This window comes from Schistocerca gregaria, chromosome 8 (assembly GCF_023897955.1).
Source record: "Schistocerca gregaria isolate iqSchGreg1 chromosome 8, iqSchGreg1.2, whole genome shotgun sequence".
In the NCBI taxonomy this organism is placed as follows: Eukaryota; Metazoa; Arthropoda; class Insecta; order Orthoptera; family Acrididae; genus Schistocerca; species Schistocerca gregaria.
This window is the reverse complement of record NC_064927.1, coordinates 155,077,770-155,101,068: the sequence shown is the minus strand read 5'-3', so window position 1 is coordinate 155,101,068 and position 23,299 is coordinate 155,077,770. Positions and strand designations below refer to the sequence as shown.

General features: G+C 39.0%; 1 protein-coding gene across 1 annotated transcript in view; it reads left to right on the top strand.

Annotated features, from left to right (window-relative positions):
- Positions 1-13,523, top strand: part of LOC126283991 (eukaryotic translation initiation factor 3 subunit C) — a 73,059-nt gene extending 59,536 nt beyond the window's left edge. The window contains exons 15-18 of the mRNA XM_049982528.1: positions 766-959; positions 11,020-11,223; positions 11,445-11,583; positions 13,255-13,523. Of these exons, the coding sequence (XP_049838485.1) occupies positions 766-959; positions 11,020-11,223; positions 11,445-11,583; positions 13,255-13,373 (656 nt within the window). The 3' untranslated portion in view covers positions 13,374-13,523. The remainder of the gene's footprint in view (positions 1-765; positions 960-11,019; positions 11,224-11,444; positions 11,584-13,254) is intronic.
- The last annotated feature ends 9,776 nt before the right edge of the window (positions 13,524-23,299 follow it).

The following is a 23,299-nucleotide window of genomic DNA, read 5'->3' as shown; positions in this document are numbered from 1 at the left end:
ACATTCGTGTCTGCAGTAACTTTTGTAGCTGTCATCCCATCTTATTTTTCCTCACAGTTCTCGTCAGTGCCCATTTGTCATGATCACTTTCGTTGCATTGTGACTTAACGGTTCATATTTTTTAACGTTTCCTGTACATGGTATAAATCTGCAATACGGTGCCTCTTGAAACACCAAACACTTCAGGTTACGTTGATTACAGAAGCACCCACCATATGAGCATCAACAGTTTCCCCACATTTGATCTCCAAGAAAACAGTAGTTACGGGGAAATATATTTTGCAAGTAAAGAAAAATGTATCATACGGAGCTGATCAACACAAATCCATCTTTTAATGGTGTTCCATAAGATTAGTTTATCTGCAGTTTGTCATAGACATTGTCTTGCCTTTAAAATTTTTATTAGGTTTGCTTAAATTGGACTATGTAACATAAGTGTTATTGAATGGAATTGTGTGTAGTAGTCATAGGACTTTTGCTAGTTATACTTTATCTTTTCCATTTAATTAGTGGTGTTGTGGCCTTAATCTTTATTGGAAGGTATGCATTTAGCCTGAGCTCTACATTTTCACTTTATTTTGTATCTCAGGATCATTAGTGGTTTTCAGCTGAGGGTTCTTAATAAGACAGTGTTAGTTTTTTCCTCTACTTTCTTATCTGACTTCACATGCTACAAGATGGAATGAAAAGCCACATTTTCATCTCTGAATAAGATAACTTTTTTCTTCATCAGCAGAGAAGTGAAATGAACTGTTATTATTTCAGCTCACGAATTTGATGCTCGTCGTCGCATGATTTCAAAGACGTTTTATCAACAACTCCGTTCCAGTGAGCGCCAGTCATTGGTTGGACCACCAGAATCGATGAGGGAGCATGTAGTTGCCGCTTCTAAAGCAATGAGAAATGGAAATTGGCTGGCTTGTAGAAATTTCATCATAAATGAAAAAATGAATGCCAAGGTAAGTTCGAAACAAGACTTTGCAAAACTGAACCTACGATTTACCAGGCTCTTCCACTGCTTGGTGCTGTTGGTACGTTTTGTATACAGACACCAAAGATAATAACTAAATCTAATAGTTTTTTTAGTGGAATATGCAGAACCTACTTGTATCTTTCTCTTCCTGTTTTGCATTATTTGTGAAGCATAGGAAATTATGAATGAATATTCTGATTGGCTACCAACAATCAACTCATGAGTTGTCCTGTTCACTTCTCATCATTTATTGCATCAACAGTTAGCAGCAGCAGCAGCAGCAGCCCACAGCAGAAAAGCTGTGGTACATTGTAATGGCATATTTTTAATTAAACCCAAAGAAAACAAAGAGCTAATAAAAATTTAATTAAAATTATTAAAAAGTTAGGGCGTATCACGTAAATACGCCTAACTGTCGGTGGGGAATTCACAGATGAAATTGTTGTTCTAGTTTTGATTAGCCAGAGCTAAACGCAAGTAAAATTATCGAGATATCTCTTGTTTTTTAGTTCAGTTTGTTTGTTAGTGCATGTGGTTGATTTTTAAAAATGTTAAAAAATTTTGATTTTGTCTAGAATATTCATTTTCTTCCCTTTCTTTGCACAATGAAGGATTTGGAGGTTATTAAGAAATTTTTGGCATAAACATTTGTCATTTATGAGGTACATTCTGAATTTATGTAGGTTATTCTTGTTATTTTGTGTTCATTGTGGAATGAATGGATTGTATTATTGAGACTAAAAATGCAGTGATGTTTCCCAGAGGTGTTGTATATGCTCCAGAGTGGGGAGAAAGGAAGAAATTAGCTATGTACAAAACTTAAAGGAATCTTAGGTAAGATCAGTAAGAAGAAATACCTTCTTTTAATGGGTGACTTAATTTGGTAGAATTGATAACACAAGAACAGAAAACAAAATAGGACCATATGAAGAACCTGTAAAAAGTAGAAGTGGATAAAAACAGATTGAAATAGCATTTTATAAGAAACTCTACATATGCAAGTAATCATTCCCACACAAGAATTCGCATAAATACAGCTGGTCTGACTGTACTATAACCAATGAGAAACTAGAAAGTAAATGCTTGACACAAAAATCTTTAGGGCCTATGAAATAGTCAAACTCAATAGGTACAGAAAAATTTCCACCTACATAACTGAATGACACACAAAGTGAGGAGAGCCAATAAATCAAATCCATCTGCTATATAGAGTTGAGCTCTCGCAAGGTCAAAGAATCAAATGACTGTACCAGAGAAGATTGAGAGAAATTGAGTAGCTTTAAGCAGAAGCAACAGTAGAACTCGAATGGAAAAGCCTGACCAAAATTGTGAAAGCAGCAGCAAAAGACCGTAGGAATACAGAAGTGTTGGCTTAGAAAACAAGAACAAAAAATCTGAGACGAGGATATGGAGAGAGTTATCTGTTTGGTTGTCCCGTAGTGGATGCTCAGGAGTTGATGGATGCAATTACAGAGAGCACAAGAATGAGATTCACAAGTAGTGTTTAATAAGCTTTGTTTCACGTTAACTCAGTCCCCAATGACAAGTCCAAATCACTAATGTGTAAAAGTCCTAAGTGTTGGGACAGGTCCATTTATGTACACTGTAGTGGCAGAGACTGTTTATTGAGGCTTCGTGATCAGATCACAAGCTGGACTAGGGCAGGTGCGATGTGCAGCATTCGTATGTCAGCTCTGCTGGTTCGTGGGCTGATTGGGGCATGTCTCAGCGGCAGACACAGATTGGCGGTGCAGTCACACAGTTGCTCCCAACTTCGGAATGTGTACTGGCATGGTGTGATATCAGTGGTGAAGTTGGAAGAAATGCTTATAAGTGTTATTTGGCAACAAAGAAAGCAGGGGACTTTACTGACTATGAAAATTGAAAGAGAAACTAGAAAAAGGCACAGAGAACAATGGGCTCATTTCAAAACAACCTGAAAATAGATGTAGCAAGACATCCAACAGTCACAATAATTAAGAAATTAAACACATAAGTAAGATGTGTTTCAGACATTCAGGAGAACAACAGAGAGACATAGCAGACATATTTTCAAGAGCTATGGCTGCAGTATCAAACTGGGAAACAATTGTTGTTGAACTTTATGAGCAGAATCAGGAGAGGAGAAACTCCACCACGAAGATGGCAGAGAGCATTTGTCATCCCAAACCATGAAAAAAAGTGATGTCAGAGACTGCAGTAACCACAGAGGAATAAGCTTACTCAAGGAAATACTTTGATATGGAAGTACATCTAGCATTTACTGCTGTGTACATGATACACAAGGCAACTTCCCTGACTGGCCATGTGTGTATCAAATAGATACACATTCCAGCCCATTGAATTCAAATGGGTATATAGTTGCCCAGGCCACCTGGAGAGGCTGTGCATTTTTAGTTCCAAAATTCATTGATGGATATTGTGACAATCAATTCTAGTTTGTCTTACAGTCAACTATTTCCTTGCATTTACAACTTCTGCACACTCGGGGGAACCCATGCAGCAATGTGGCTAGAGCTTGTGTGCAATTGAAGTAATGTTTCCAAGAAGATTGGAGCTTGTTTTCATGTGAGTCTGCAATAATGTCTAACACATAGACAGTTGTGGGTTGGCTGGAAAAGGGAAGTGAATTCACTGGCAGTGAGACCAGTTTGTTTGGTAAAGTATCTGACTGATGATTCGAATTACTCTCCTGAGTGTTCTGGTCACGATTCCTACAATTCTGAGGCAAGTGGATTGAGAAAAACAAAAATCAAATGTTGGGGAATCAGCAAGTGCTTCTCCCAGGGACATCTCCGAAATTATTTGGAATAATGTAACTGGAAATATGATTTTAGGACAACCTTAATGAGAGAATTGCTGATCATGTGAAGACAAAAATGACTGGAAGATGTGATGAGTTTGCTTTTTACTGCTTGCTTTCTGATGATCCACTTTTGGAAATAATCATCTTCGGGCCAGATCATCATACTGAGTAACAAATGATTGACAATATTGTCAATGGAAAACGTACAGAACACAACAGACGACAACATTGGAGGGACACTAAAAATAAAATTCTATGTTTTTTGATTCATTTTGTAAATTGGCTTGGATCGAAAACCTACACTCAAAAGTTATTGGTCAAAGAACACACTATAAGGAAGTGAAGTATGAAAGGCAGTGCCCCACAACAGGCATGAAGCTCTTTTGAGTATGCTACAGAGAGCATTAAAAAAGTTTTGCACAGCTGTCTTTAATTTTTTTTATTTTTTGCTGGAGGAGATTGAAATTTTTTGTGGACATACTTTGAACATTTAGCTATACATTGAGGCTACTCAGTGTAGCCTCCATCAGCTATGACACATCTAGCCCAACATTCTTTTCATGATGGAAATGCTCTTTGGTAAAATTCTGAGGATTGACTTTTACACCATCTCTCTGCACAGGAAATAAGGTCTTTCTCACTATTCGGCCAGCTGTTCGTGAAAGTCTTGGTTTCTTCTTCTGAGGGGAACCTAGATGATGCCGCTCCATGGATTGGGTTTTGCTCTCAGATTCGCACAATAACAATGTGTTTCATCCTGGGTAATGACACCATCAAAACACTGTTTCTACTCTTCAGTAAAGGCCTTCATGAGACCCTCGCACACATTCTTCTTCATCATTTTCATTTCTCTTGTCAATAATCTAGGTACCCAGTGTGCACAGATTTTTCTGTACCCTAGTCACTGTACCATTGATACCACACTACCCAGTGACAAACGAGTCATTTCAGCAAGCTGTCGTGTTGTCACACAGCTGTCATTTTGGATGATTTGATGAATGGCCTCATTATTCACATCACTCACTGCCATCGATGGTCTACCGCATCATGGATTTTCCAGTAGAGAGAAAACACCTTTAAACCTCTGCAACCACCGCTGGATACTGCTGCAATCCACTGTGTCTTCCCCATAAACAGGGAGCAACTTCCTGTGAATCGATGTGGCAGAGTCATTGCTGGTCTTGAAGAGGAACTCCATCACTGACCGTTGTCGTAACCTGACATCTCCTTCATGGTACATTATGGCTCACCTGTAAATAAAAGAAAATACTTTCATATACCAACTTATAGCTATATGTTCCAAGGATGTCCACAAAAAATTTCATTCTCCTCCTGCAAAAAATAAAGAAATTAGAGATGATCATGCAAAACTTTTTGAATGTCCTTTGTACATTTTCGGGAAAATTCTGGCACAAACAAAGGCATACTGTATGGTGTTGTTATGAAGATTTCACCAGTAGTTGATCAAATAAACTATAAATTTCAATAAGTGAATTGTCCTAGTCAGAAAGTTTGCACTGATGAAACTATGGTGCTGTTCAGAGGAAGGCTTTTGTTTTGTCGGTATATTCTGGGGAACCATCATTAATATGGTCTCAAGCTATTCAAGCTGTGCTTTTAGGGAGGATGTACCTGTCATGTGAAAGTGTATGCTGGAAAGGAGATGGCTCTCGAAGATCATGAAGTGTCTCCAGTGTAGTGATGGAGTTAATCGGTACATTGTTGAATGCACTCTTTATGCTGACAGTTACTACACAACTGTTGTCTTAGCCCATAAATTGAACAAACTTTCAATCTACCTCATTGACACATTGAGGAATAACAAAGTACAATCCAACAACTGTAGTGAAACGAAAGATCAACCCTGGTGAAAAGTCGTATGTGCAGAGTACCGTATTTACTCGAAACTAAGTCACACTTTTTTTCCGTCTTTTGTAATCCAAAAAACTGCCTGCAGCTTAGAATCAAGTGCAAAGTAAGTGGAAGTTTTGAAAAATGTTGGTAGGTGCCGCCACAACTAACTTCTGCCGTCTAAAATACGTAGCGCTACACAGGCATGCTTTTACAGGCGTGCTTTACAGACATAAGGATAAATACTGGCGCCAAAACCTCTGATTCAGTAAAAAAATTTTAAAAAAAGGTGGAAGACGAGTTTTGACCAGTGCGTTTTCATACATTATCCAACAAAGTAAATACAAATTCCGAATTGTTCATCTTAGAATGTAGCAGCATTTTAATGTACTATGAAAATCCGAATGGCAAGACTGTTTGGGATGTTTGACAATATGGCCAACTCTACGTTCTGAATTTTTCCCTCCCTGCGAGAAGAGATGGTTGCAAATAGGAACATTTATGAATTGTGAATCACATGCAGTATTCTCTTCACCATAAGAATAATACGAATATAAACATTTTGCCATGTATTCTTTCGTGTTTGCTGCTATCTCGTTTAAATCCTGTCTGCCTAATAAACTACGAAACTAGATTCTAGTTAATACGGTAACACAAGTTTACTGAAGGAAAATGGAAGGACAACCGAGATAACTTGTTTCTGACCACTAAGGAGTTCCAGAATTGGTACTAGTCACCAGGAAAAGGAGCAAACAAAAAGCCATTCACAATTTTGGAGTATAATGCTGCAAAATCCTTCAAATGTGTGTCAGATCAAATGGCATCATATGCCTCAACTTTATGAAAAGGTATGAAGTGGTACTCCAGTGTTGCATTCAAGCTCCTCAGAAATATGGCAGTTGTCAATGCTTAGTCTGTAATTGACAAAAATGTGCACTTAACTGAGTTTCAAGGGGAAGTTGCAGTTGAATTGATAAATATTGGAAATCAGAAACATGTACCAGGAACATCAAGGCCATCAAGTTCACAACACCACACCTTGCAAGAAACCAGCAGCAAAAGAAACAGGAGAACACTGGATTACTGAACATACTCTCAAAAATTTGGTTAAGCTGAAGCTATATAGAAATGAAAGCAAGTCATCACAAACGGTAAGGGGGGTCCGAATGAAAGGTTTATGTGCTGAAATGTTTTTTATTATTCAAGCTTGTGAAATAAAGTGTATGACGTATTAATTAATTCAGATAATTTGTTAATTGTACTGGAAGTTGTAAATGAAACTGCTGAGGTATTTGGTATTCAGCATTTATATTATTTTTACTCTGTTCTTCCAAAAAACAAATGTCATTTGTCTGAAATACTGAAAGGAGTCTTGATTTCTTGTTGAAGGTTGTGCATCATTCCTATGCACATGGTACAGCTGAAATGATATTGAGGAAATTAACTTCACAGGCCATGTGTCTAACAGTTACACTCAGCTGAAAAAGGCCTTGACCTTGTACATAACCGTGGGTAATTTAGGTTCATCAGCCAACTTGTTAAGAAAGCCTTAGATACAAGTGGCAGAAGAAAATAATCCTGGCAGAAAGAAACACCCCCATTATACATCATACAAGCAATTCATAAGATACGCATCCAAAACGTGATTCCAGTCAGAAGCAGACAACAGCTGCCTGAATGGAAACGCATTGACCAAGGAGTAAGACAAGAATGTTGCCACTCCTTAGTTCTGTTCAGCATAATATAAAAATCACCATTGAATGGAGAGAGAATCCACATAGCAGAATCACAATAGACAAACTGACCAAGACACATCACTGCTGACAGACAATAAAGTAAATTTTCCAGAATCTGAGAATAGTCTACAGTCCTCATTGTATAACCTGCACACAACAGCAAAGGTGTATAACATGGAGCTCCCTCTTAATAAATGCCCTTCATTGGGAATTTCAGTAAACAAAACAATCCTTGAGCAAATATCTGCATTCAAATACCTAAGGTAGATGCGGTTTATGAGAACAACAGCTGGCTACACACTGTGGGACTGGAAAAGATCTGATGACATCCTTAAGGATGTTAAAGTAAAACCAGTCCTCAGCACAGTACAGAACTACAGTACATTTTGGTAACACTGTGTACTATGGATAAAGACACAGCACTATGCGTGAAGACTGAGCAGATCCCCTGAAAATCCTCAAATAGCAATGCGAAGGTAAGAGACAGGAAGACCAGCAAGAAGTTAGATTGTGACTGTAACATAGCCCTCTAGGCCTAATACTGGACTGAGCAAAGAGGATTTTTTTGTGTTCTTTCAGTCAAATCCTTAAATTACTTCTGATTTGCTGTATATATTTCGTCTCTCAATTGTCAAATCTAATTTTGTATACCAAGAGACAAGTTACAATGAACTAGTGAAGCAGAAAATGCCTTCAACAATGTGAAGACTTCCTTCACAGAGGCCCCACTTTTGGCATACCCTGTTTCTCAAGTTCCTCATGCTTTGATGGGCAATGTGTCTCGCAACTTCAGCAACAGGTAAACCAAGAATGGCAGCCCATGGTGCTATTCAGTGAAACACTGTATCCCTCACAGCAGAGCTGGTCAACATATGACAGTCATTGCTGAATCCTGCTACTAGTGTGTGCGTGCGTGCTCTGAGTGTAGTGTTGTTGTGCATGTGTTCTCGAATCAGCCACCGTATGGCTTTGAGGTAGAATACTTACCTACTGCACAGGCAGTCTGTACATATTATAAAAATGGCTGTATGTATGTACATATCTTCGTTCCATATCTATTGTTAAACCACTGGATCAATTTCAACTAAAGTTGGTACATATATCACGTACTGTTAGGCAACTACCACTATGGATTAAGTCCGCAGCTCGTGGTCTAGTGGCTACCATTGAGGTTTCATGGATCACGGGGTCCCATGTTCGATTCCCGGCCAGGTTGGGTAATTTCTCTGCCCGGGGACTGGGTGTTTGTGCTGTCCTCATCATTTCATTATCTTCGTCATTTGTGACAGTGGCTAGATTGGACTGTGTAAAAAAATTGGACTGTGTAAAGAAAACTTGGACTCTGTAGGGGTGCTGATAACCCTGCAGTTGAGTGCCCCACAAACCTAGCATCATCATCAAACTGTGGTTTAAGAACCAACAACCTATCGTAGTTCAGGAGGTGCATTGTCAAAAACGGAGAGATGCGTGAAAAACTGCTGAATCATGTGTGACTTAAATTTATTACCTCTGTGCTAATAATTCTATTCTCAATAAATTTTACAACATTATCCACATATGCCAGTGAATGTAACTACACAAATAAACCATTGTTCGACACACAATTAGAGAGATATAATATAACACTGAGATGCACGAAAATAAGCTGCATCATACATGAACTTTTAGTAGATTTACTCTTCACTATTGAGACTCTCCTGCGGTTGAGTCAACTTACAGATACCCTTGACACCTGACAGCACTTCTGACAGCTTTCAACTGCGAAAACTGCTGTAGGCAAATACAGTAGCTGTCAGTAGAGCTATGAAGAGGCATTGCGAAAGAGATGTTTACAAAATCTCGTTGTATACATGGTGGAGCAGCTGTGCCCAGTGTGCAGAAATTGCCCAGGATCTTTGTACATGTTTCACGATTTCATGAATACGTGGAAATGAAACTTTTTTTTAAATATTATGTTGTTGGCTTTCAGTAAATTGTGTGGCCTTTCAGGAAAGAGGAAGGTAGCTTAGGCCACTCAATTTACCTAAAACCCATGCAGACAGACTTTTACCTATACTGGGACTCGAACCACCACCTACAACTAAAGGGAGGCTTCTTAAAAACTATTGACGGATAGAACAAGGAACAGCTGAAAACCAGAACTGCTTAAAGTGGAATTAAAACACCTTACCAATGCGCTGCTCAAGAATGGTTATTCATCCTTAGTAGGTAAAAACAGCATTGAGATCGTCGTGCGAAAATTGTAGTGATGCGCAAGCACCTGTGAAACCAGAAGTATTCTTATCTTTCATTAAGGGCATTACTAACTGCAGAAGAAATACCTTGAAAAAACTGTGCATTGCAGTAACCTACAAACCCACCCAGAAGATACAGGATCACCTAAAACTGGCCAAGATATCTTGCAAATCACTAGATGAAGCAGGAATTTCTAAGATTCTGTGTAGTTATGGGAGGTGTATAAGGGCATTGCAAAAAGGACATCCAAAAAATGACTAGAACAACACAAGGACAACTGTAGAAGGCTGGAGATTGACAGATCAGTTGTTGTGGATTATGCTTTGCAGCTAGGAGACCTATACATCTTGATAGGACTCTGGTACCGGTAACCACAAGTGGATACCATGAAAGGCCATATAGAGGGCCAATAGAGATTGTTAAACACCCCAGAAAATTCGATAGGAAGGAGGATGTGAAATTGAATGGCATCTGGATCTCAGTGTGAAGAAGGCGTGTATTGGTTTTCCACCATGGGTGATACATAACAACAGCGGACAAGAGCATCTGACAGTGACCAATTACACTTGGGTGTTCAAAGAATGTGACATAAGGCCACTGCGAGCATGCTTAAACATACTTTTTGCTCCAGTCGGTAGTGACTCAGGGTGTGAACTATACAGTCAAAGAAGCTATGATCCCTGTTGAAAATGTCCGCAGGTGTAGGCGAAACATTGGGTTTTAATGTTAAATCCATTTGACTGCATCATAATTGCCTAGAATATTTTATTAATTGCAAATCTGGATGTTACACAATTTTTCAGTAGAAAGTACCATTAGAACCTGGGGGGAGGGGGTTGCTGAAGAGCAATAGAACCTCTATTTTATCTTGAGCTGCAAGTTAACTTAATTTATTGATTGCCTGTGTTCCTTGGTTAGCTCAAAATTGTTTTTGTTCCTGTGACTCTTCTGTTAGTTTTGCAATAACATTATTTACATAAAATCAGATGTATTATGCACTGATTAGATGTTCTGATATTTTTTTGAAGGCAACACTTTACTTATAAAGGCGTCATTTGGTATACTCTTTTAACAATAAAGACTTCACATCGCTTTCCTCCTCCTGTAAGAATATTGTGTTTTCTGCTCAACAGCTATAGCTTCGTTTTATCTGCAAACCTGTGTTCTTTGTCTTCCTTTTGTCAGCAAACCTTTAATCTTTGCTTACTTTACACTTCATTTTTAAAATTTTATTATGATAATCAGGACTTGACTGTATTGTTACAGTTCAGCTGATTACTAAACAGAATTATTGCACTGTGATGTTGTTCCTTCACTGTAAATAATGACTGAAGGAGATGGCACTTTGATATATTTTCATATTTTGCAGGCACCGTGAACCTTGGCAGCTTATAGCTGTGTTTTTTTTTCTGTTCCAGGTGTGGGATCTTTTCTATCAGGCAGATAAAGTCCGTACTATGTTAACAAAGTTGATAAAGGAAGAAGCCTTGAGAACATATTTATTTACATATTCAAATGTGTATGATTCCATCTCTATGTGTACACTGGCAGAGATGTTTGAATTAGAACATCCACTTGTACATTCTGTTATCAGCAAGATGATAATCAATGAGGAACTTATGGTAAATACAAAGTTTACATTACATATATGTGCTGTTAGTTGATATCACAATTCACTCTCTCTCTCTCTCTCTCTCTCTCTCTCTCTCTCTCTCTCTCTCTCTCTCTCTGTGTGTGTGTGTGTGTGTGTGTGTGTGTGTGTGTGTGTGTGTGTGTGTGTGTGTGTGTGTGGGGGCGCGCGCGCTTCAATTTGATTATTATTTGTTGTGTCTTGTACCTACAGGCATCACTTGATGATCCTACCCAAACTGTGGTGATGCATAGGAGTGAACCCAGCCGTTTACAATCGCTGGCCCTCCAACTTGCTGATAAAGTCAGTAACTTTATCGACTCTAATGAAAGGATATTGGAACTTAAGCAAGGTTAGTCTTACATGTTTTTGCTTTGTGTGTATTATTTACGGTTGCTTGAAGAAACAAGTACTATTGAAAATTTATGAAGGTTGGAATGTATGGCTGTCTGTAGTCTGTCTATACATTTGTCTGTTACTAAGAGTATTGGAGAGCCTTTTATTATGTGGCAATGGTGTGCGACACATACGTAGAAATTTAAGACTTGCAGAATTTTTGTTGAGTACATATAACTATGTGTATTAGTAAAATCTAATCCATCAATGTCAATTACAAATAAAGTCTCTTTGTTGTGGATACATTGGAAGGTCTGGAGGATAAGGTTTGCACGTCAGTGTTGATTATCCAACAGGCTTGCAATTCTTCGAGAAAACCTGTAATTACATTTTACCTAGAAAAATTAGGGAAATCTGTGGGAATTCTTTTTCTAACTCTGCACTGAAATTTAATTTTAATTGAGTTCCCTAAATCACAAATTTTAGTATACTTAATATGTCAAAGTGTGTTACGTATATGAACATTATTCTATATAAATTATTGATGTTTAAAAAGTGCAGTTAAACTACTGCTTATGGGAAGTGTATTTCAGATGAGAGGAAGCGAAAGTTATTATTGTGGTATCTGCTTCCTCTGCCCCCACTCACTGTTAATTTATCAGGAGCTTCTTGTGACAACAATCTTCCTCCCCATACCTGGAATTCTTCCTCCCCTTCCTCCCCTTTCTCCAAGTTTAAGTAGCGCCCCTGTCCAGGTTTGCCATTGTGTCCATTATTCTTTGGGTAAATTGAAGCCTTACATTCCAATCATACAAACACAACATGTTCTCCTGTCGATGAAACGTATATGACAGAGCTTGGCTTAGCTGCCTTTGTAACATTACAGCTGTGTATGATGTAACATGGATTCTGTGTGGGATAGTGTCCACCACAACACTGGCACAAAGTAATTGTGGGCCCAAAACTCTCCAGCTTAAGCCACAGATTAGGGTTTTCTTCCTTTACAACTTTGCATCTTGTTATTCCTTTGAGTGTGTGCTTCTTGACAGAGTCTCATCTTTTGTCATAGTTCTTAACAGATCATTATTTTCACTATATTCAGATATTCTCTACAGTCATTCTGGTTACTGTATGAACAGCTATCAAAATCATAGGCCATATGTACCAAACATTTTTTATGGAAACTGTTTCCATATACAGCACACACACTTCATTCACCAGTTCTTAATATTGATGGCAGTTCTTTCACAATAACAGATTTGAACTCCAAAATAGTGTTTCATACTTGTCCAACAATGTTCAGCATTTTTATCTGTTTGTGGGTACTTGCAGGACCAGTGACTATCTATAAACTGTAGCATAAGCTCAGTAAACTCATTTGTCAAATGACTGTGCTATCTCTTGAAACATTTTTTTCATCCTCTAATGAGTCTCAATATCAACACATGGATTTTGAAAATGTCAAGTTCAGAGGGCATTTGACATACTTCTGTGTAAACACTGAGCACAGGTACAGTTTGCTTTAAATTTGAATATGTACAGAGCATATAGGATAAATAATGATGTAAGTATTGATGACGTGATTTTAATATTGAACATGAAAGAAGTTTTGATTCACAAATTTTGTAGAGTTACTATGTAACATATGGACTATTTTACAGAGTTTGTCTTCATTTGTGCATTACAGGTAATTTTTACAATCGAGGAGGCAACCAAGGTGGCTTCAGAGACAGGCAGAATTTTGGTCGCCAAGGTCAAGACTGGGGTAGACAAAGACGGGAACGTGGAGATAATCGAGCATACTAATTTGCAGTTTCATGTGTGTGCGCATGTGGCACTGTTATGCTTATACATATTATATAGCAGATCCTTGTTTTATAGTATTCACCGTGGTTGTCAGAATTGTGAGTGTGATTTGTAATGTGTGAGTTGAATAAAATTAAATAATTGAATGTGCTCAAGATCTAAATTCACTTACTGTCAACCTTAATGGTTCATAGCTGTATCAGTGGTTGTCTGTTGCAAGCGAATCATATGCAAAACTTCCTGTGGCAGTGTTGGGGATTAACTGTGCAAGGTATGATAACAGGCAGCATGGAGTGCTGAGTGTGAAAGATGTAGTCTGTAAGTAATGAAGGGTTCAGTATGGCTCTTCTTAATTACTACGGATTTTAAGACTGTTTATAGTGTTAAATTGTAGGCATTATGGGTAAGTAACACATTGATGCCAGTGACTTAAAGCTGTAGCAGGGATCAGCAAAAGTGGCGACACTGTGGGGTAGGTCAGTTCTCCCAGCACTTATCTCCCTTTGGTTAAAATTGCCAGCGAGAAACATTTGATTTGATCCAGGACTAAGTGCACACTTTTGCCCCAGTTTCAGTTCTACAGCAGGAGCTATCCAGCTAGTTTTGTAAGAAAGAAGTACAAAATGAACACATACCATGAAAAGATTTTATGTAGCAGCACTGGGCTTCACTCTGCTGCTGCTGGCAATGCTTATCAATTTTGTTGCTACCCAATGTTTGCTTGTGTGTTAGCTATATAGAAGTGTTGGAGATTCGCAAAAAGATAAGTTATTCTTTTTTGTGAGTTAAAGGTGTGTTTTCCAAGGTGCAGCTGTTGTTTCCGACTGCCGCTGGGCCTGATAGCATTTTATTGCTCAGTTATACAGCAATGTAACTGCCAGTCAACCACAGCTACCACTGTTTCCCAAGGAGCAGTCCCAGCAACAGCACAGTGGGCAGTTAACAACAGAATGGACACAAACATGACCAAATTGTGCCTTTGAACTACTTACATATTTTATTGCAAGAACAAGAGAGTGACAGTAATGTTATTGTGGCTCTTATAAAGGAGGAGGAGGAGGAGGTAGAGAAAGAAAGAGAAGATTAATAATGTACTTGGGCTACATAGTGTCGAATATTGTTACAACATATTGATTAGGGGACACAGTCACACTTTTTGAGTAAATGTCAGTCTCTTTGTACATGTTTTACAGTGTACAGAAAGTAATACACAGAAAAAAATGTATAACCAGTTCAAGAAACCTATCAATGCACCTGAGAAACTCATAGTGGTGATAATGTTATTCTAAATTCTACAGATTTTTTAGAAAAATCATTTAAAATTTTTTTTTCATTTATCACAGTTCTAATAGTGTAACAACCTGTAATGTTTTTAGACAATATGAAACATTAAGTAATTTCTCATTTGTTATTAAGAGCTAATGTTTATAGGTGTTAATTGAATGCCTTCTGTGCTGTCGTATTTTTCCTTTAAGATGAAGGTAGAAAAACTTTTGGAAGATAGAGTTGTTGACACACTTAATTTGTTTAGGTAATAACTTTGGCATAATAGTGAATCACTCTGAGAAAAGTCTTTATTTATTTCCTACCATGGCTTACAGCGACTGGCAGAGAGAGAGAGAGAGAGAGAGAGAGAGAGAGAGAGAGAGAGAGAGAGAGAGAGAGAGAGAATTTAATATAAACAGTGTTCATTAAAATACCTGGCTAGGAAATACACCATGCTCTTGAGATCGCCAGTCTCAAATAATATCGGTCTGTTCTGACGTACTTTTAAAATTCTCAGGTTCGAGTTATAAACACATCACTATGTTCCATGTGCTTCAAACCCACTAAAAATGTGGAGTATGATGTCATATCATCTTCCTTCGCAGTTCTCTCTAGGTATTTTACTTTGAATTCTGCAGTTGCTTTCAGTTTCAGTCTCTCTCTCTCTCTCTCTCTCTCTCTCTCTCTCTCTCTCTCTCTCTCTCTCTCTCTCTTCCTCGCTGCACAGAAGTTGTATGTTCATCTGAAATATCTCGTGCTCTTCAAGATTAACTGATATGGATTCAAGTTTTTATTACCTCTGGAATTAGTCACAGCATTTGAAACAATACTGCCAGTCTTTCCTTCCAAGTGAGAAAGTCAAGTACTGGAAATAGATCTGCAACAAAATATTCCTTGTAGTTCATTAACTGTATCAGTAATAGGCCAGATTTATTTTTCCCAAAGGCAGACAAGTGAAAACAGTTGGCAGATGAAATTAGTATGCTTGAAATCATAAAATTCACTTACTGACTTTCTTGTTGAACTGTATCCAGGCAAGCGAAGTGATCATACAGAATCAATTTTGTGGCTTTGCTGAGATATTTTAGTTATTATCAAGCTTTCTCTCTCTCTCTCTGTCTCTCTCTCTCTCCTGTCTATCTAATATGATCCCTAATGTTTCTTCATATGCTCTTGAAAATTTCACTCATTAAAAATAAAAGCATGTTAGCTTAAACTATATTTTTTCATGTTCTTGACAACAGCAGGATCTTAACCATCTCTAGTATTTTCCTTCTGAATCTCTACGGGATATGTCGGTGGAACTGCACAAATAGTACCACCTGCATTTCTTTATGCACTTTCTCCTTTGTTTACCTGTTCCTTCAACAGAAAAACTGGGGGAACAAGCTAAGTAATTTTTGACCAAATAGCTGTTATCCAACTGCGAGGATGGTGGAGCAAAATGTCCTTGTACATATGATGCTTTAAATGAGAGACACACTGATGTTGAGAGAGAAGCTCACAGGGTATTACTCCCTCTGAGTGCCTCATTACAGTCTTTCTTGTCTAGACGACCGTTGCAGCACTGCTAACTGGTGCAGTGGAGTGGTCACACCTGCCCCCAGCCACACGTTGCAGCCCAAACTCAGACTGCACAGGTGCGACTTGGCAGCCCCTGTTGCCCAGGGTGTCCTCTCACAGCCACACACCATTATTTGACCTTGGACAATGCACCTTAAGATCACTGAGCCAACAGAAAGGAGTCACATATAAAGCACACAAATTTCTTTGTGATCTTCAGGATAGTGCCAGAAAAGATGAAATCTTATGGTCACTGCAGACTGCAATAGCAAAGGTGTATGGTGTTTCACTATGGACCATTCAGAGAATATTTCCAGAAACACTGGGAATGGAAACCTGTGACCAATAAATAGGTTTTAGTTTCTGGGGAAAGATGATGTAAGAACAACTGTCACTGATATGGACAATTCCCAGAAAGTTGCTAGCTGCATTGTATTGGAATTGTATGACTGTATTTAGTATCCCATAAGGCAAAAGGTGGCGGATGTTTCACAAGAAGGTTGCTTCCACAGGTGGTTGTCATTCAAGAGGAAGAATTATAAACTTTTTGGGATTCAGGTGTGCAAAATACAGTGGAGGAGGATAAATTCTGATGGAGAGATCCAGTGCTATGGCAGTTTTACTGAGAAAAATTCACATCATTAGTAAAGAAAATCACCACCACCACATTTATCATCTTAGTTAGACTTGCCAATCAGAATTTTGACAGGAACCTCATCTGGCAATATTCGAAGGGCAATGCCAGTTTGAAAGTGCTGGGTGGTAAAGGAAACAGATTTGTATGCCATGCCGGATTATCTGAATATGGCTTTACCAAAAGTGTAAAGCTCAAGATATTTACATCCTCTAAATCCAGTAATTATAATGAAAACATGAACAGTTATTTATTTAAACAATGATTTTTAGATTTATTACTTGTTTTAGAGGAGGGTTGTACCCTATTACATGGTTCACGTCCTGGTGGTTTGTCGATCATTATTATTCATGAAGACACGTATCAACATACTAGTTACTTTTGTTTTATAACAGATAACATTATACTGGAGGTGATCAGAAACAGGTTGCAAAACCTTCAGTGAAACCTGTAAATTTTATTTGTTACTGCAAACTGACAGTACATATATTAGGTTATTTTTTGACGTCTCCATATAAGTTTAGGCACTTGTTGCTTCATGAAATGATTTGAATATACCCTCCCAATAAAGATCCTGTCCTTGCATGCTTAGCCACATTGTCATGAAGTGTTTCACTTCTTCATCTGAAGCGAATCATCAGCTTCCTAGGTGCTCCATCAAGTGACAAAAAAGGTAAAAGTCACATGGAGGGGAGCCGGGTTGTAGGGAGTGTGTTTGATGAAGTCCCAGTGAAACTGCTTCAACAGTTTAGTGGTCTTATTGGTTTTATGAGGTCACATGTTGTCGTGAAGGAAGATGAGACTATGAGTGAGAAGTCCTGGCTGTTTCCTCCTGACTGCATCACGCAGTCATTCCAAGATCTTCCGGTAGCAGTCACTGACCACTGCCTTCTCTCTTTCCAAAAACTCCACGAGTATGACACCCAAACTACCCCATAACGTTTTGGCCATAACCTTCTTGCCAGATGTTATCACCTTAAACTTCCTTTGTCTTTGGGTAGGAGGGGTGTTTCCACCTCATTAATGACTGTTCACTGGTGAGGGAGTAATGGTGGTACCATGTTTTGTCCCCTGTGACAATTTGGTGTAGAGGACTGTTCCCTTCTGTGGAGAACCATAGCAAAATTTCAGACTTGGCCCCAGGCACTACTACTTGCATTGGTTAGTCAGATTTCATGGAACCCATTGGGAACACACTTTCTGGTACTACAGAATATCATGAGCAATGTGACAAATGATTTTGAACGACATTTGCAATTCTACCATCATATGCTGTAATGTGCTCCTCCTGTTGTCCTGAATGAGCTCCTCCACGTGAGCTGTGTTCAGATATATTGGTGATGTGCTGTGATGGCCACTGTGATCCTCATCAGTGATGTTTTCTCTATCTGCTGCAAACTTTCAACACCATTCTGCAACATGTTGATGTGAAATTACAGTCCCTTTGTAAACCTCTAGCAGTTGCCTATGTGTTTCAGCTGTGGTAGCATGTTTCACCCACCGAAATTGAATAACGGAGTAGATTTCTTCACAAGACCAGTTTCCAAACGAGTCACCATTAGTTTCTATCTACAACTAACTGGCTGAAACTGTGCTGTTGCCAGCTGCATGTATCAGAATTACTGCATTCTACTAATTTCTCTATAAAAGATGAAACTCCAGGAATATCAGCCATGAAGCCTTAGTTTCTGATAAACCCTCATAAATTACATATTATTTAGCTCGGTTTTCCCGAATTAATTTTCCTTTTGGTAAGATTGTTTAGAATATTGTGCACAGGGATGCATAACTTGAACAGACCTATGTTTCAGTACTTGCATACACAACAGTGTCACTTTGGCAAAAAGCTTGACATGTCCAAGTAGGACCTGCCCTCTGAGGGTTCCGTATAAACATAATTACTTATATAGATATGACTTACCAACCGAAAGTGCTGGCAGGTTGATAGATACACAAACAAAAACAAACACACACACAATATTCAAGCTTTCGCAGCCAACAGTTGCTTCATCAGGAAAGAGGGAAGGAGAGGGAAAGACGAAAGTGTGTGGGTTTTAAGGGAGAGGGTAAGGAGTCATTCCAATCGCGGGAGCAGAGAGACTTACCTTAGGGGGAAAAAAGGACAGGTATACATCGTGGTCTAGGGGTAGCGTCTTTGATTCATAATCAAAATGTCTTCGGTCCCGGGTTCGATCCCTGCCACTGCCTAAATTTTGATAAATAATCAGCATTGGCGGCCGAAGACTTCCGGCATAAGAAGTCAGCCTCATTCTGCCAACGGCCTTGTCAAAGAGGGCGGAGGAGCGGATAGAGGTTCAGGGCACTCTCTTGTCCTAGGGATGGAAAATTGCCCATAAAGGCGGAAGAATCAGCAATTATCAACGACATGAGGATGCAGAAGGCAATGGAAACCACTGCATTAAAGACACGTAACGTGTATTCACAGGACAGATGGCCTGTAGTTGAAGAAGTGTCATGATGATCTCTCCATTGGCAAAAGATTCCGGAATAGTCCCCCATTCGGATCTCCGGTAGGGGACTGCCAAGGGGGAGGTTACCATGAGAAAAAGATTGAATAATCAACAAAAGGATAATGTTCTACGAGTCGTGGCGTGGAATGTCAGAAGCTTCAACGTGGTAGGGAAACTAGAAAATCTGGAAAGGGAAATGCAAAGGCTCAATCTAGATATAGTAGGGGTCAGTGAAGTGAAGTGGAAGGAAGACAAGGATTTCTGGTTAGATGAGTATCGGGTAATATCAACAGCAGCAGAAAATGGTATAACAGGTGTAGGATTCGTTATGAATAGGAAGGTAGGGCAGAGGGTGTGTTACTGTGAACAGTTCAGTGACTGGATTGTTCTAATCAGAATCGACAGCAGACCAACACCGACAACGATAGTTCAGGTATATATGCCGACGTTGCAAGCTGAAGATGAACAGATAGAGAAAGTGTATGAGGATATTGAAAGGGTAATGCAGTATGTAAAGGGAGACGAAAATCTAATAGTCATCGGCGACTGGAATGCAGTTGTAGGGAAAGGAGTAGAAGAAAAGGTTACAGGAGAATATGGGCTTGGGACAAGGAATGAAAGAGGAGAAAGACTAATTGAGTTCTGTAACAAGTTTCAGCTAGTAATAGCAAATACCCTGTTCAAGAATCACAAGAGGAGAAGGTATACTTGGAAAAGGCCAGGAGATACGGGAAGATTTCAATTAGATTACATCATGGTCAGACAGAGATTCCGAAATCAGATACTGGATTGTAAGGCGTACCCAGGAGCAGATATAGACTCAGATCACAATATAGTAGTGATGAAGAGTAGGCTGAAATTCAAGACATTAGTCAGGAAGAATCAATACGCAAAGAAGTGGGATACGGAAGTAGTAAGGAATGACGAGATACGTTTCAAGTTCTCCAACGCTATAGGTACAGCAATAAGGAATAGCGCAGTAGGCATTACAATTGAAGAGGAATGGAGATCTCTAAAAAGGGTCATCGCAGAAGTTGGGAAGGAAAACATAGGTACAAAGAAGGTAGCTGCGAAGAAACCATGGGTAACAGAAGAAATACTTCAGTTGGTTGATGAAAGGAGGAAGTACAAACATGTTCCGGAAAAATCAGGAATACAGAAACACAAGTCGCTGAGGAATGAAATAAATAGGAAGTGCAGGGAAGCTAAGACGAAATGGCTGCAGGAAAAATGTGGAGACATCGAAAAAGATATGATTGTCGGGAGGACAGACTCAGCATACAGGAAAGTCAAAACAACCTTTGGTGACATTAAAAGCAACGGTGGTAACATTAAGAGTGCAACGGGAATTCCACTGTTAAATGCAGAGGAGAGAGCAGATAGGTGGAAAGAATACATTGAAAGCCTCTATGAGGGTGAAGATTTGTCTGATGTGATAGAAGAAGAAACAGGAGTCGATTTAGAAGAGATAGGGGATCCAGTATTAGAATCGGAATTTAAAAGAGCTTTGGAGGACTTACTGTCAAATAAGGCAGAAGGGATAGAAAACATTCAATCAGAATTTCTAAAATCATTAGGGGAAGTGGCAACAAAACGACTATTCACGTTGGTGTGTAGAAAATATGAGTCTGGCGACTTACCATCTGACTTTTGGAAAAGTATCATCCACACAATTCCGAAGACGCCAAGAGCTGACAGGTGCGAGAATTATCCCACAATCAGCTTGACAGCTCATGCATCGAAGCTGCTTACAAGAATAATATACAGAAGAATGGAAAAGAAAATTGAGAATGCGCTAGGTGACAATCAGTTTGGCTTTCGGAAAAGCAAAGGCACGAGAGAGGCAATTCTGACATTACGGCTAATAATGGAAGCAAGGCTAAAGAAAAATCAAGACACGTTCATAGAATTTGTCGACCTGGAAAAAGCTTTCGACAACATAAAATGGTGCAAGCTGTTCGAGATACCGAAAAAAGTAGGGGTAAGCTATAGGGAGAGACGGGTCATATACAATATGTACAACAACCAAGAGGGAATAATAAGAGTGGACGATCAAGAACGAAGTGCTTGTATTAAGAAGGGAGTAAGACAAGGCTGTAGCCTTTCGCCCCTACTCTTCAATCTGTACATCGAGGAAGCAATGATGGAAATAAAAGAAAGGTTCAGGAGTGGAATTAAAATACAAGGTGAAAGGATATCAATGATACGATTCGCTGATGACATTGCTATCCTGAGTGAAAGTGAAGAAGAATTAAATGATCTGCTGAACGGAATGAACAGTCTAATGCATACACATTATAGTTTAAGAGTAAATCAGAGAAAGACGAAGGTAATGAGAAACAGTAGAAATGAGAACAGCGAGAAACTTAACATCAGGATTGATGGTCACGAAGTCAGTGAAGTTAAGGAATTCCGCTACCTAGGCAGTAAAATAACCAATGACGGACGGAGCAAGGAGGACATCAAAAGCAGACTCGCTATGGCAAAAAAGGCATTTCTGGCCAAGAGAAGTCTACTAATATCAAATACCTGCCTTAATTTGAGGAAGAAATTTCTGAGGATGTACGTTTGGAGTACAGCATTGTATGGTAGTGAAACATGGACTGTGGGAAAACCGGAACAGAAGAGAATCGAAGCATTTGAGATGTGGTGCTATAGACGAATGTTGAAAATTAGGTGGACTGATAAGGTAAGGAATGAGGAAGTTCTACGCAGAATCGGAGAGGAAAGGGATATGTGGAAAACACTGATAAGGAGAAGGGACAGGATGATAGGGCATCTGCTAAGACATGAGGGAATGTCTTCCATGGTACTAGAGCGAGCTGTAGAGGAAGACAGAGATTGGAATACGTCAAGTAAATAATTGAGGACATAGGTTGCAAGTGCTACGCTGAGATGAAGAGGTTAGCACAGGAAAGGAACTGGTGGCGGGCCGCATCAAACCAGTCAGTAGACTGATGACGGGAAAAACAAAAACACTCTTATATACACACATATCCATCCGCACATACACAGACACAAACAGACTGTCTTTTTTTTCCCCTCTAAGGTAAGTCTTTCCGCTCCCGGGATTGGAATGACTCCATACACACTCCCCTAAAACCCACACACTTTCATCTTTCCCTCTCCTTCCCTCTTTCCTGATGAAGCAACTGTTGGTTGCGAAAGCTTGAATTTTGTGTGTTTGTTTGTTTGAATGTTTGTTTATTTGTTTGTCTATCAACCTGCCAGAGCTTTCGTTTGGTACGTCACATCTTCTTTGTATTTAGATATATTTTTCCCATGTGAAATGTTTCCCTCTATTATAATTACTTATATAGATATAATGTAACTTCCTGTGGCTTAATGGCATGGTGCAAGTCTTCCTATTGGACACCACTTTGGTGGCTTGCATGTACATAACCTACCCCAGTAATTCAACCAAGAGAAGGGAACCTATGGTTTAATGTGCAATCTGATCAATGTGTTTTTTTTCCTTCTTCTGACAACTCCCCACATACTTGGGAGGTGAAGGAGAGGTTAAAATGGAAACTGAAAAATCTGTGGCCTTACTGAGATTCGCTCCCACGACCTCTCAGTTTATAGGTACTCACTTTATTGCTAGACAATGGGAGCTGACATGTATTTTGATAGCGCTTATTAAAATATATAATTTATATGGCCTTATGTTTTGATTGCATTGGCTTAGAAGCTTAAATTATATAAATCGTCAAAGGACCGTAGAACTCAGTATTTTACAAATTTCGACGTGAGTCCCCTACCTATTTCTGAAAAACAGGTGTGTTAATAGTGGGACAAACAGATGGACAACAAGGGCATCTTATAATGGTTCTGTTTTTACTGATTGAAGAGTGTAACCCTAAAAATGGCATGTTTAAAGTGAAAGGAAACAGGAGTTTACAAGGATTATCATCATTATCAACTGGATACCAACAGCAAGAAATGTCAATTCTGAAAGACTGGGATATGTATTAGTCAGTTTGTCAAACATG